Here is a 14,510-nt window from a genome sequence, read left to right on the forward strand (position 1 = left end):
TTATGGCAGGGCAGCCAGCCCTGTAAACAGACACCACATGCAAAGAAATAACAGCCAGCCCGAGACGAGAATTGAACCCTAGACAAACGACGGCGGGCCACCCATCCACAGCTAAGGGAAGACAAGAAGTAATGTTGAGGTAAGAGACTGTATTATCTCCCCTGAATAGGTTTTGTTTTGTTTTGATTACTTTAATATAAATATAATAGTCATAAAATTTTGTACAGATATTAAGCTATTCGTTCAAATAAATTAAGTTTACAAACAATTTTCAAATTTAAAAAAAAAATCACATGAAGCGCATGACCGGGAAAAAAGCCACTTCCTGCAGCTATTCCTCGACATTTTTCGCGCCAAAGGTCACAGTTGTGATGGTGCTCATCGACGTGTATAGGGATATTAGTTCGTGATGGTGCTTAAATGCAATGGCATTATTTAGTTTGACTGTGCGTTCAACGGTTTGCTCCCATTTTTTATTAAATGGATTACATGTGACAAAAACATTTCAAAATGCAGTTGCCTTTCTGCATTCAACCACGAGGTGGAGCCATCAGCATCACAAAGCTCAGCCTTCTAGTTGCGATCGCTTAATAAAAATAAATATACCACAGCACAGTTTGAATTGTGTAAGGACAAACGATGGATTTTTCCAAGTTCAAAGCAAGAAGCTTTTCAGCTGATACGTACAATAAGTACTTTTCACCTGACGTCGCACCAATAGGATATGCTCAAAATGTCTTGGAATCCATACATTCAGTAACAGGTAAGTTAATAAATTATAAATACCAAACAAATAATTCACAATCCTGGTCTGAATTTGTGTGTGAGGCTAACTGCTACCCAGCTAAGTGCTCCCTTGTACTGTGTCATGGATCTAGTCAGAGTGCTAGGACTGGGCGCGTGTGTGGATGAAAGGGTGCGAATGATGGACGTTCTCTAAAATCTAAATGGAACGTGATAAATGACGTAAAGTAACGTCAAAAAAAATAGTGACATCAAAAGGGGGTAACGTGAGGAAGCAGCTAGAAGGAGAAGGACGTTAGAGGGCAGATAGAAGAAGGACGCTAGAAGGCAGAGAGAAGAAGAGGACGTTACATAGTAGATAGAAGAGGAAGAACGTTAGCAAGTGGAAGAAGGTTAGAGAGCAGATAGAAGACGGATTGAGTTAGAAGAGATCCTTTGCCAAGACAATGTGCCTCGCGAGTGAGTAGAGATTGAGTGTGATAGTCAAAGAAAAAGCCGTTGTGTTAGTGACTGTATTATTTTTAGTCAGGATTTGTTCTTTTGAGTTTTCGTTCAGTAAACACGGGCAGACTCATACAGGCAAGTCTTTTTTTCTGAGTGAAAGAACGCGCAATTGTCCAACCCGCTGGTGTGTTGTAGAGAGTGAAAGACGAGAGGCACTGGCCGCGGCGTGACATACTGTGGTTCCAGATACCTGTGTAGATAGTGTGATGAGTCTCATTTGCCCTCAGGAATATACCATACCAAGCTACACTTAAAGTTAGCATTTTTGTTTTGCAATTATCATAAATTTTGGTATATTGAGCATAGCCGTATGTAAGCGCCGTACCAATAATTTTTATTAGTTCAGGTGTGTTCTATTCTACTGTATTTAACTATTGTCTTTATTTTTCAGGGCTACCATGGTGGGCCAGTATACTAGTTACCACTGTTCTGCTGCGTAGTCTGGTAACCTTACCACTAACAATTTATTCCATGCATATCATAGCACGAGTTGAGCAGCTCCAGCCAGAAATAGCAAAATTGTCTCAAGAACTTCGTAGAGAGGTTGCTGTGGCAGTGAAAACGTTTGGATGGGATGCAAAAACAGCCCGTTTTAAATACAATACCACGGTATGATTAACTTATAATGCGTATTTGTATTCTTTTGAACAAAAAATGATCAGTGCACTCATAAAGAGAAAATTTTTCAATTCAGTAAGTAGGATTCATTTCAAAAAAATAAAATACTGCAATTATAAATTTTATTTAATATATGAAAAATTTATTGACAGATGCGAAAACTCATCAGAGAGCTGTATATCCGTGACAACTGCCACCCTGCTAAATCCTCCCTTGTACTGTGGTTCCAGATACCTATGTGGATCTCTGTCTCATTTGCCCTCAGAAATATGAGTGGTGCCATACCAAACAACACTTCAAGTTAGCATTTTTGTTTTACAATTACTATAAATTTCAGTCTATTTAGCACACTGGTACATAAGTGCAACACCTGCTAATTTTTTTTTTAATCTCTACTTTTTTCACAAAGAAGCTGCACTGGTTTATAAGCCGCAAATATATACAACTTGAAAGCTGTGTTGTAGACATTTCATCTCGTTTTCGGCATGATGAATGTGTGTGCTTCAATAACTGATCTGAATGCCTTAATTATATGTGGGTTTGATTTAAAGATGTGAACAGTTAACACTTTAGCATGAAGCTCATTGAAAAAGTAATCAGAATTTGAAAAACATAGTGTGAGCATATATATATACAACATAATGGGCAGAAGTACACCTACACCTTCTCATACCGACATGTAAACTACATGCTGAGTAATATTTCAGCCCTACGAGTTCTTGTGCCTTTTATTCAGGATGGTGATGGCTGTTGGCAAGAAGGACCTCTGGTAGGCAGTTTTTTTTTTACATGGCACTTTGCAGTGCCTGCCCAAGAGCAACTGTTGAAATTTGGGTTTCTTTGTGTTTGGTCTGGGGCATCTTTCTGACTGCATGAAGGTACACGTCAGTGGCAGCTGTGACGTACCAGTAATTTTATTTACCTGGTGGATGACTCTGTATGGCCTTACCTTGTTTTTGACAAGGAGGTGACCATACCAGGCGGCAGTGTTAAATGTGAGGATGCTCTTAACAAGAGACCTGTAAACAGTTTCCAGCACCCCAGAGCTGATGTTGAAACTGCACAGTTTCCTCAAAAGATTTGCTGGGCCTGTCTGTGCACTTGGTTCATATGATCACTGAAGGAGAGCCTTCCATCTTTCACTGTACCAAGGTACTGGCAGCCTTTTGTACCTGCTGTCATTGGATTTGGATTGGTGGGCAGAGAGGGGTATTGCCATCTCTTCCATCATGTGCTGTCCCAAAGACCATTTCCATTTTCTGGACATTCAGCTCCAGAAAGCTGTGATCAAACCAGTCCTCCAGTTACCCCACACTTACCAGTTACTGTTACAGGGATTTCTCATCTTTGAGGCAGGTTACAAGGGCCATGTCATTGCATGCTTTACAAGTTTGAGAATAGCATTATTAATGATAGCGTGCTACAGCCGTAAATATTCACATTGTTCGTATGAGCTTTCTTAATGTTCATTTTGTGCACTGCAGATGCACCTATTCTTTGCCCTGACCTCCAAGCAGAGGGAACCTTGTGGTTTCCAGATCTGACAGCTCCAGATGTTACATGGATACTTCCAGTTATTCTTGGATTGGCTAACTTTATAAACATAGAGGTTTGTTTGTAATTTGTTCATAACTGTGACAGCACTTTCGTCATCAGCAAAATGGCTGAATTTGTCGATTCATTCCAACTCAGTTGCGATTGGTGCATAGTTTGTTAAATATAATTAAATTTTTTGTGAGGGAGAAAAATAAGTCTTGGTGTTAAAAAAAAACATTTTCAGAAGTTGCAAAAGAAAAATGCAGTGACTACACGGTGAAATAAAATGAGTGTTGGGAAATAACATGCGGCAAATGATGGGTGACAACCATTCATGACGTTTTAACAAAAATTCCGGCAGTAAGATCTTTTATATGTGAAAATTCTTGATTTTCAAAGGTCTTGATTATGACATTGAAATGTCCATGCGACAGACAGTGATTTTTATTGAGCGAGTCCACAAATGCTTTCAGCTCTGACCCCGACCCACCTTCCTCACACAATGAGTTTTCCAGCATGTATTTTTGTAAATTAATATTTTGATTCACTTCATTAGTAAGTGAGTGTTGGTAATTTCTTATCTAAAGTACTCATGGACTTAAAAATGTTTCAAGCTGCTGCATATGAGAGCTTTAAAATAAAGTAGTTTCAGGTTTAACTTAACAAGCTTAACAGCAATATCTCAAACCTAATTGAAATAGAGACTTATTCTTGTTTTTCTTTTATTACGCATTCATATTATTTTCTGTCCTGGGTCTCCTCGACAGATAATAAAGTTTGATTTGATTTACATACAAAAATTACTTATTTTTTTAAAAACCTTGTTTTGTATGCCGGTACCTATTTTAGTTGTGGAATGTGAAGAATGTTTATTGTCGTGATGATTTATTGCAGATGCACAGCTTGCTGTCACAAAAGGCGAGTAAATTTCAGCAAAGCTTGATATGGATCATGCGTGTTTTCAGCATTTTAATGGTACCCATAGGTGCAGTGGTGCCTAGTGTAAGAAAGGTTTTCTTATTTATGACCTTGGCTTAGTCTCAGTTTATTTAATCATCCTGCTCTGTCAAATGTCTGACAGTGGCTTTCTTTTCCGATTTTGTAATTCAGATTCTTCTATGACTTTGAGGAACATGATATTGAACCAAATGTGTTAATGAAGTGGGGGATGTTTTTCTAAAAGAAAATGAGTAAGGTTACAGTAATGATAATTGTAGAGTATAGATCTTGCATGAAATCATTAATCTGAGATGATTGCCATTGCAGCACCATGGGCTGGTGGGGTAGGATTAAAATGTCCTATGTGATATATAGGGGAAAGAGCAAAACCAGCTTTTTTATATATGCCTAGCACCTTATTTTTGAGTGAAAGCAGTTATTGTAAATGCAGCATTTTCATGTTCAAGAAAGGAAGCAGATAATTTTTATGGGTGATGGATCAGTTAAATTTCACTCATTAAAGTAGCATTTGTACAGTTGTGTTTTTATTTTGTGTTATACTTGTTTTTTGTTTTTATACTTGTCTAAGTATATTGTCTGTTTTCATCTTTTTCCAGTGTATGTGTTACTACTGGGTTTGCTCAAGTTTGTTTGGAGTTGCCCAGAATTTGATGCTCAAGGTTCCAACTATTCGACGTCTTGTACATCTACCTCAAACACCAGTGAAAGCAGCACTCCTTTTCAAGACATGTACAGTGCAGCACTGAAAAAATATTTCAGGAAGCAGTGATAAAAGCTACATCCTTTGTTGGGCTGAAGTACAGTCTTTCATGATCTTGTTTGGTTTGTGATTTTACTGAATTGTTCAATCCTGGGATGCCTGTAAGTACATGAATGTGATAGTGAAAATTTAATCTTTTAATTAACATTCTTTTGTATGGGTTGTGTGTAATGGAGGGGGAAAATCAGGTTATATGTGCATTAGGTGTCTGCATCTCGAGTACTTACCATATTTTGCATGAGCTATTCACATCATAATTTAACTGACTGGTTTTAAGAACGTCCAAATCCTTACCAATTGTGTACTTAGAACAGAAATATTCTGTAGCACTCTTGGCATGCTTTTTCCTTTGGTGGGTGTTGGTTATCACCTGTAAATGCCTCATTGGCAATAATCACAAGTTAATACAATTTTGAGTTTTTTTTTAACATTTATTTTGTTTCATACAATACATAACATACAATATACCATATGTAAACAATATATATTTTTTTCCCCTACCTCATTATCTTTATTCCTTTGGATTAATCTTTAGCATTATACACTTTATAAATTAATGTTCTAAATACTTCATAATAGAGCTATTAGTTTCATCAATAATGATATAAACAAGCTGCCATTACCCTGTATAAGGAAGGAAAAGCATTTTATATAGAACTTATCGACCCAACAAGGGCAGCACATTTTTGTAGAGATCAACAGTGTATTTGACCAGCTGAAATCAACTTTGTTACACTATTGACCCTTCGATTGCTCAGAAGAATAAATAACTGCCTTTTAAAGGAGGCATGTATAGTATTTGTGAGACCAAAATTTCCCCCATGTGCTGTTTTATTCTGAGTATCTTGAAACCAAATTCAGTTATCTCTTGTAAAGTTTTTTAAAACAATAAGTTTAAGAATCCGTCAGTTGTCAGATTGCCTTTCATTTAAAAGTATCTAAGATCATGTTACATGGTTTTGATACAAAAGCCACTGTTGATTAAATTCCTTTTGTCTGTTTAGCCTATGATAAGCAGCTTTTTCGGTCAAAAATCTGTGTTTTAGGTGGTATGTAAAGTTCTGGGCTACAGGGATTAGATTCTGGAGGGTGCTCTTATAGATAAAGAACTTGGCTGAAAGTATAATGATGTCCAGTACTTTATCTGTTAGTAGTTTTGGAACCATACCAAAGAGAATGAGTCCTTCAGTTAATGTAACTGTCTTTATGTGTGGGTATATATGGTGTAAAAAGTCTATAAGTTCTTTCCAGAATCTCTGGGTGATCTGGCAATGCCAAAAAAAGATGTTCTAATCATTACATAGGTGGCACCTAGGGGAATCAGCTGTTTTACAACTTGAAAAATATTTCTGTGTTGGAAGAATCCTGTGCAATAACCTTGTTTGGAACCATCTTAACTGGGTGTTTAGGGTAGTTTTATAGGGCAGCACAAAAACCTTTCCAGTCTAGATACTCAAATTTAATATTCCACTTAGAGATTGCTGTGGGTTGGGCTGAGTTTTGTAAGAGTATTGATTTCACCGCTTGATTTCTTTTGCCAGTGAGTGGCCATACATTGGAATTGGGTTAGACATAAATCACATAATTGTTTTACATGGCATGCTAACATAATAGGTCTCCTAGTGTAAAATATGACACCAGTGTAACAAAATAAGTGGTCTATAAAGATATGTGTGTTAAAGTTATAACATTATGGAGTAGGTAAGTATGCGACGGTATCTGGTTGCAAACATTCAGATAAAAGACTTACAGAGCTTTCAAAAACAACAGGACTTAACACTACTATCGTTGACAAAATAACTGCTAACATGACTAAGAAAAATAACATTACACCTTGACCATACATTAACATATTAGTCTTGACAGGTAACAAACTGGATAGACAAGTCATAATGGTAGCTGGTATGAGCATCCGCTCTGCTCTGGGCACCGAAATTTAGTATTATTATCTTCTTTCAGCAGGAGCAACTCTCAAATCTGAAAGAGAAATTTTAAGTAATAGATACACTATTACAGTTGTTGCAGCAAAGTCTATTTAGTGGGGGAAAATCTATTACCTGGACTAGTGTCCATCGCGCTAAGATTCCTCCTCACATTATGAAATAGAGATGAAGAAGCTCGTACAATAACGCTCCATGAATCTACGAGTAATGTCCCTTGCTGTGGGTGATAATCCGAGGTCACAAGGCAAAGAAGTCAACTATTTCTTCTATTGATGTATTATCACACTGAATTACATATCCAAAGGTTACTCGCCTTTACTAGGAAGAATGTCTTTCAGTTGCTGTCCATTGCTTATTCGTAGATGATAAGTGAACAGGGGTTGAGGACATTGGTAGGTTGCTGCCCCTAGAGGGGAGGTCACTAGCCGAAGGGATCTTCATGATTCTACCCGAATCCTTCGTTTTAATGTAAATACGCCCTTTGGCTGACTACGCACTCTCCACAGTCAGGTCCTCGCCTAATACCCTGAGCAGAGCAAAGTTAGCTTTTGTAAGGTCTTCTGTCATTATGATCCCAGATCCTTTTAAGAGCCTTCTGTTATGTAACACTGCTTCGGTGGCTCTCCTTGAAATGAACCAAACAGACAGCCACTGTTGTGCATTCTTTCAGTTCAAATACAACACCTGGCTGTAGGCTTCCCATGGTTGTATTGAGAGTGCCTAAGTGGATTAATGCTGGCTTACTTCATCTTTTCTTTGTTTCTTTGAATTTTTTTCTGAAATTTGACCTAGTCCTTACAATACCATGTGTAACGCATACTAAGAGGCAATGCTCAGTATGCTACACAAGCTTTTAGGACATTAGTTTGTAATTTTATACTTGGTAGTCAATGTTTCATAGCAAAAGTTAGCAACAAAATGGGACATAATTCTCTGGCCTCATAATAACGCTTTAAAAATGACATGAAGTTGCTTGAACTATAAGCATTTACATAAAACAGTAGTCTTCTCTTACATGTGCACACACATACAAGGAGACAAAAGATTGATGTGTGCCATCAAGCAAATAACAGACTGCATCAGTATTTATTTTTGTGGTCCAATCCACTGTACACAGTGGTGGAAGGGTACATGATTTAGTCTATGATCATATCAAGTGCTATTGATCAAAGACTGGTTTGGTCAGATATTAGGATGCACCAGCCACTGCTGCAGCAGGTTCAGATCTTCAGCAATCATTTCTCTTTTCTGCCTGGCAGCATTCAGCTGCAGAATTGGCAGCTTGGGTTGCTCTTTACACAGGTTATGTTTGTTGTTTTCATATAAGTGTGACTTAGGGTCTGCAAGCTGCGCAAATGAAGCGTTGATGCCCTTATCTCTAACTCTTTCTTTACGCAAGGCTAAAGGCGGTCAAACCCCCCAGTACACATGAATTTACCCTTTTTCAAAAAATTATTAAAAAATAACTAAACAAGATAGAACAACAATTTAAATTGATTATGACATATCAAAATGTGTAGAAGTGGAACAGTTTCACCTTAATCTTGCTTGAGAACTCACTTTTATGATAATCCTACCAAAATTAGGTATATGAAGTGAAGTGTGGAAAAAGTTTTTTAATACATTTCAAACATGGCGTGGTGCGAAATTTGGGAGCAAAAGAAAACCATTTTTACACCATTTGTGGTCAAATTCTCCATCTGAAGCAAGAATATCTCTGGGATGTTCTTTCTGTTCTTATTCGACGTTTCAAATGCATAATGTTCACGATCGTGTACAATCGTAAAGGACAGGTAGTGTGGAATATGGCAAGACTTCCGTTCAAACGTACGTCCTTCATCATGCAAGGGAGATAATTGTGTTCAGAAATGCCTAAACTTTCTTATTTATTGAGTTTTTCTTTTAAACCACGAGCTGTATGGGTCTAAAAAAATTTACAACAATGCATCGGCCATATGTGTATGCTCCGTACACAAGCGAGCGGGGCAAGATCAGGCACCCGTGTTAAGTGCGTAAAGAAAGAGCTAGGCTTGCTGCCAAAGTATTGTTTATTTAATTAGATTTAAGAGTTGCTTATATTTTTTATTTGAATGGCTTCAGCTTTGCCAATGCCTCATGAAGAGTTGGCTAATAACTACTTCAGGGTTAGTTAGGGTTGGGTGGGGGGGGGGGTCCTTCATCAGCCATGCCTCCTCAGGGCATGTCTCCATGAGGTCCCCCACCCATGCACGCATTTGGTTTGTTTCAAAGGGGGAATAAAACAGCACCAGCAATATTTACAACAGAGTTATCTATGCAAACTAACATTTTATGTTTCCGACAATGTATTCATTTCATTTCTGTTTTTAAGTACTTGATAGATATCTAGAGATTTTTTTGATGGCTGTTTCAGAGTTATCTATAAAGACTCGTGTTCGATCTTGGCCCTGTTTTAAAACATCCACTTTCGATCTGTAACCATCATAGGCAGGACAATCAAACACGTTCATTTCATGTTCAATCTTATCTTATGCTTGGGAGGGAGATACATCATTTTGTAGCAATGCTGTTGAAAACCAGACAGATTGTACATGCGAACTGTGTTGGTGCACTACCTGCAGTGCTACATGTGTGCTTAGCATTGAGGTTTTATACTACAGGCTATGTGATATGATTTTACCATAAGGTACTGCTGGGAAAGAAAAATGAATCATTAATAATCATCCTTTAAATTTAATGTTGGAAACAGTATATTGCTCTTTTTAAAGCATCGCTTGGACCATATATTATCTTAACTAGTTCTAATGCATATAAATAATAACGTAAACTGTCAACACCATTTCGGTGATAAAAGAATATTTGGTGAGGCAAGAACCTGTGACAGGACAGGGAAGCAGATTTAAATGGCACAGATATCCCACCTACATGTTAAAGGTGCATTAAAATGTGTGTGTGTGGCTCAAATACCTTGCAGGTTGAGAATCTATGGAAATAACACCGCACTTTTACAAAATGTTTATTTTCCCATAAATCTTGATATACACAAGAACATCACATGAAGATGTCATGAGTATGCTCACCCCCCACCCCACATACACACCCACACACTCTCATTATCAAATGAAACTTTCACTTTCCTCAAATTACAAACACTTTAAATAAGAAGCATGCATGCACACAGCTGAATACAGTCTAATATTTTCCTCATGAAAAGCTTATTATAAAACTATTACAAAGAATTTTACCCTTGGCCAATCTGATCATAGCAAGGGAGAAAGCATGTTCAGAAGAATAATCTTTTACGATAAAACACTTAAACCTTTTTGCAAGTTTACATAAATGACTTGCACCCTTCCAAAAAATCTGAAGTAAACAACAATGCACCGGGCCCCCTTGACAGCCGCGGGCCCGGGTACACCAGACCCCCTGTCCCTCCCCCCCCTCTCGTCAGGCCTGGTTTCAAAGGTGAGAAAGCACTTGGGCATCTAACTTTTATTTCTGGTATTACGGATGGTTACAAGAAGAAACGCTTTTAGTTCGTCACCACTTTGATGGACATCCACTATTTGACTCTTCACAGAAGGGAGGCTTAAAAAGCCTGGTCTCTTTCCCTCCTGTCTTCGAGGACATAGGGCCGAAGTCATTCTTTACTCGTTTTGAGAATTTGTTCGGAGCTTGTGAAGACTGATTGGTCTTTATTTGGCTTTTTCTGGATGTCCATCGATAGGCGCTCGCTATTTTCTTTTGCCATGTGAAAAGGGTATAGAGGTCCTTGTTAATATTTTTAGGTCCTCTCCATTGAAGTAGACATCTAGGATGCTTGATGCAATGCGTGGAATTCTCAGGTTGATTCTTTTGATGTCATGTACATAGACTTTTTTGCGTTTGGCATGCTGCAAATAATAATAATAAAAAAAGACTTTATTAACTCATTCATGTGCCAACACAGCAAAATGAAAATACTGAAGGTGGTGATAAAGGTAATTTTTCAGTGTAATAAATACCATGAATAGCTGTTTTAATGTGGGGCTGTAATGATTTTCACAAATAACCTAACTTTACGTTTTTTTTATGTATTCCTTCATTTACGCACAGGGTTACAAATTTAGACAGTACACTGGTTACAGAAGGACGTTGGCTGATAGAGCCCAACCCGCAGGTTGACAAGAGGTTTGGTCGGCCACCGTCCTAGTTACCCAGAAGCTTGGTGCTTCATTGGCCAAAACCGTAGTAAAGGGAATTAATTCCTATACTTTTCTCTTTTTTTTTTTTTTTTGACTATCATTGATTGATCTTTATCATAAATGGTCACCATTTGTTGTACATATAAGATTAAGTATAATGTAAATGTTTCCTGGGTTTATGCTCAGTGACATTTAATGTTTTAATGAAAATCTGTGTATGTCATTCTTGCCATGTTTGATGTTTAAAATTAAACATTATTAAAGGTTTTTGCTTAAACCTTTGTAAAACATTGATAAAAAAACCGTTTATAAAACTTTAAAACTCGTTTTCATTAAACGTTATATAAACATTAGTGCAATGGGCATAATTTATGTTTGATGCTCAATTTTTGCAAACATTGCTAAAACTTCATGCGTCAACTTTTTTCACACATTTATACAAGACTAACATAATACTGTAATCTGGGTAAATAAGACTGTACATAAAAAGTAGAAACGAGGTATACGTACTGAATTGTTTATACGCCGCCTTGATTTTTTCGCTGCCATTGCCCCTAAAGAAAAAAAGTAATTTAAAAATTATAAAATACTAAATCGAAAACGTTTTTTAAGGCAGCCAAAGGACCACCTATGCATTAAACAATATGGGTTACACTGGGGGGTGTAAAAGGTCAATGAACCATTTATAGCAGGGGTGGGCAAACTTTTTTGTTGCGAGGGCTGCATTGCTGGGTCATGACTAGTCCGAGGGCCGCACCTTGTAATTGAATACAAAAAGGACATAAAATCGCCAAATTGTAAACAAACGCATTTATTTAATAATCAGCACATGAAATATGTAACACTGTAGGAATAAATATAAAACCAGAATGAACAATTAAGCACACAATTTAATGAGAAAAATGTTTTTGAATACAATTTTGCTGAACAATTCTTTTAAAATTTGGCTCAAAATTACTGGTAGATACTCTCATAACTGACTGCAAGCTTGCATCTGAAAGCAATAACCTGTTCTTTGACTTGTTTATATTCGTGCAGGAAAAACTTTGCTCACAGATGTAACTTAAACCAAATATTGAAAATAGCTGGGCAGCAAATACTCTTAAACAAGGAAATGATTTGTTGGAGAGGCACTTATAAAACTCAACCAGTGACAGGGAATAAAACCTTTCCTTCAATGCATGATCTGATTGAAGGTGTATTAGTTCAAGTTGTAATTCATCAGGTGCATCATCAACATGAACAGAAAAAGGACATGATAATATGTTGAATTTTGATTCCATCTCCTTAAAATCCACAAATCTTGTTTGGAACTCTTCATTCAAACTGTCCAACTGTGCTCTAAATTTTTCATGCAGGTGAGCAGGTACTTTTGCCTTTGATAACAAAGAAAAATGTGTGAACTTCCCTTCACTTGCCTGCCTTGAAAATAAAGATATTCTTTGAAATGATTGTATCTCTTTATACATGTCATGAGCCAATAAATCTTTCCCTTGCAGCGTGACATTTAACTGGTTTAACTTTTCAAAGACATCAATAGCAAACATCAATTCACATTGCCACAAATCACTTTTCGTTTTGGAAACAAAGTCACACTCCATTCCCTTAATGTCCAGAAACATCAGGATTTCATGCCGCAAGTCCCACACTCACTTTAACACTTTCCCAAGGCTCAGCAATCTGACGTGGTAGAGGACGTCTCCATGCTGAGCCTCTATATCCTCCAGTAGAGCTTTAAATTGTCTGTGATTAGAGCTCTTGCTCGAATTGTATTGATTACACTTACTACAGGATCTATAATATGTTTCATATCAAGTGCTGCTTTGCATAAATGTTCCTGGTGAAGAATACAATGGAATGACCAGAGCACTTGATTTGGATTGTCTTGTTTTATTCTGTTTTCCAAAAGTTTGACCATTCCTACATTTTTTCCACGCATGGCCCTTGCACCATCAGTAGTAATACTAGCCAAGATGTTCCATTTCAAACCGCTGTCATCGACTGCTTTTAGAACACAATCACATATATCTTGGCCAGTTGTTGTGTCTTTCATGGACTCCATTGCTAGTAATTCTTGTGTGATTGTGAAATTTTCATCGACCCCACAAAGAAAAATTAGTAACTATGCAGTATCCTGTATGTCTGTGCTCTCGTCCAGTGCTAATGAATAACACAAAAAACTTTTACTTGCATCCGTCAGCTGTTGTTTTAGTTCTTCACTAATCATTTCTACACGTCGAACAACAGTTCTCCTTGATAATGATATATTCTCGAACTTGTTTTTCATTTCCGGACACGTTATAGTTACGCAATCCACCATACATTGTTTTACAAACTCTCCATCTGAGAAAGGTCTGTTTTGCTTCAAAATTAAGTAAGACACTTTAAAACTTGCCTCCAGCGCAGTATCCTGATTCGATGAATGTTTTTTAAACAGAGATTGCTGCTTGTCCAGCTTTGAGACGTATTCCAAAGCCTTTTTTCTTCTTTCTCCATCGGCCAGATTGCATCCAAAATCTCCGTGCTTTGTTTGATAATGACGCCGTAAATTGTATTCTTTCAGCACACCAACGGTATCTTGGCACAGTAAACATACTGCTTTCTGTTCAGAATAGGTGAAGAAATATTTGTGAGTCCATTCTTCATTAAAAACACGACCTTCGTTCTCAATTTTACGTTTTTTACCAGACATTTTTGCAGGAAATAAGGGAAATGATTGGCCAGCTGCCTTCTTTCCACTTTCACTTCCACAACTCAAAGGCCTTGTACCACTCAAAACTACACTATTTATCCTGTCCCAGTCGAACGTTCCAGAAACCGTCCTTTGTTCCCACAACATGGTTACGCAAACGTAGTCTCAACCTTTATTTGCCCCCCTCCTCCACCCGTGGGACCAGACTTCCTAGTCATGTTAAGTGTGTGTGTCCACGTGTCGAGGGTAACTGTGTGTGGGTGTGAGCACGTGCGTAAGTACGCTGCGACGGTTTGTGTGTGAAGGTGGGTACTCACGCATACATCCCCCCTCCCGCACCGTCTGGTCATGACCTTCCTAAGTTGGTCAGGCCGCTTCGTAACTCAGGTGTAACAAAGGGTCCACTGGCTACCGGCGAGACAGTTCAAGGCCGGCCATTACGTACGCAGCAGGCGTGGGAAGGGACTAAGCGTAACTTGTTTTCGGTAATATTTTTTTTTGTGTTGCCAAAAGGCTTCTGTGGGCCGCAGAGAACCACTTGGCGGGCCGCTATTTGCCCACCCCTGGCGTAAGCTAATCTCTCAGACTCT

The 14,510-nt window shown here is 37.9% G+C and overlaps 1 protein-coding gene across 1 annotated transcript; it reads left to right on the forward strand.

Annotated features, from left to right (window-relative positions):
- The first annotated feature begins 336 nt into the window (after positions 1 to 336).
- LOC112572634 (cytochrome c oxidase assembly protein COX18, mitochondrial-like) lies at positions 337 to 6,799 on the forward strand. Its single transcript, XM_025252403.1, is given in 7 exon segments — positions 337 to 763; positions 1,640 to 1,857; positions 2,019 to 2,166; positions 3,351 to 3,475; positions 4,297 to 4,404; positions 4,959 to 5,058; positions 5,061 to 6,799. Coding segments are annotated over 7 exon segments (894 nt in total). The 5' UTR covers positions 337 to 639; the 3' UTR covers positions 5,132 to 6,799.
- The last annotated feature ends 7,711 nt before the right edge of the window (positions 6,800 to 14,510 follow it).

The sequence above is a fragment of the Pomacea canaliculata genome, linkage group LG1 (genome assembly GCF_003073045.1).
Source record: "Pomacea canaliculata isolate SZHN2017 linkage group LG1, ASM307304v1, whole genome shotgun sequence".
Taxonomy (NCBI): domain Eukaryota; kingdom Metazoa; phylum Mollusca; class Gastropoda; order Architaenioglossa; family Ampullariidae; genus Pomacea; species Pomacea canaliculata.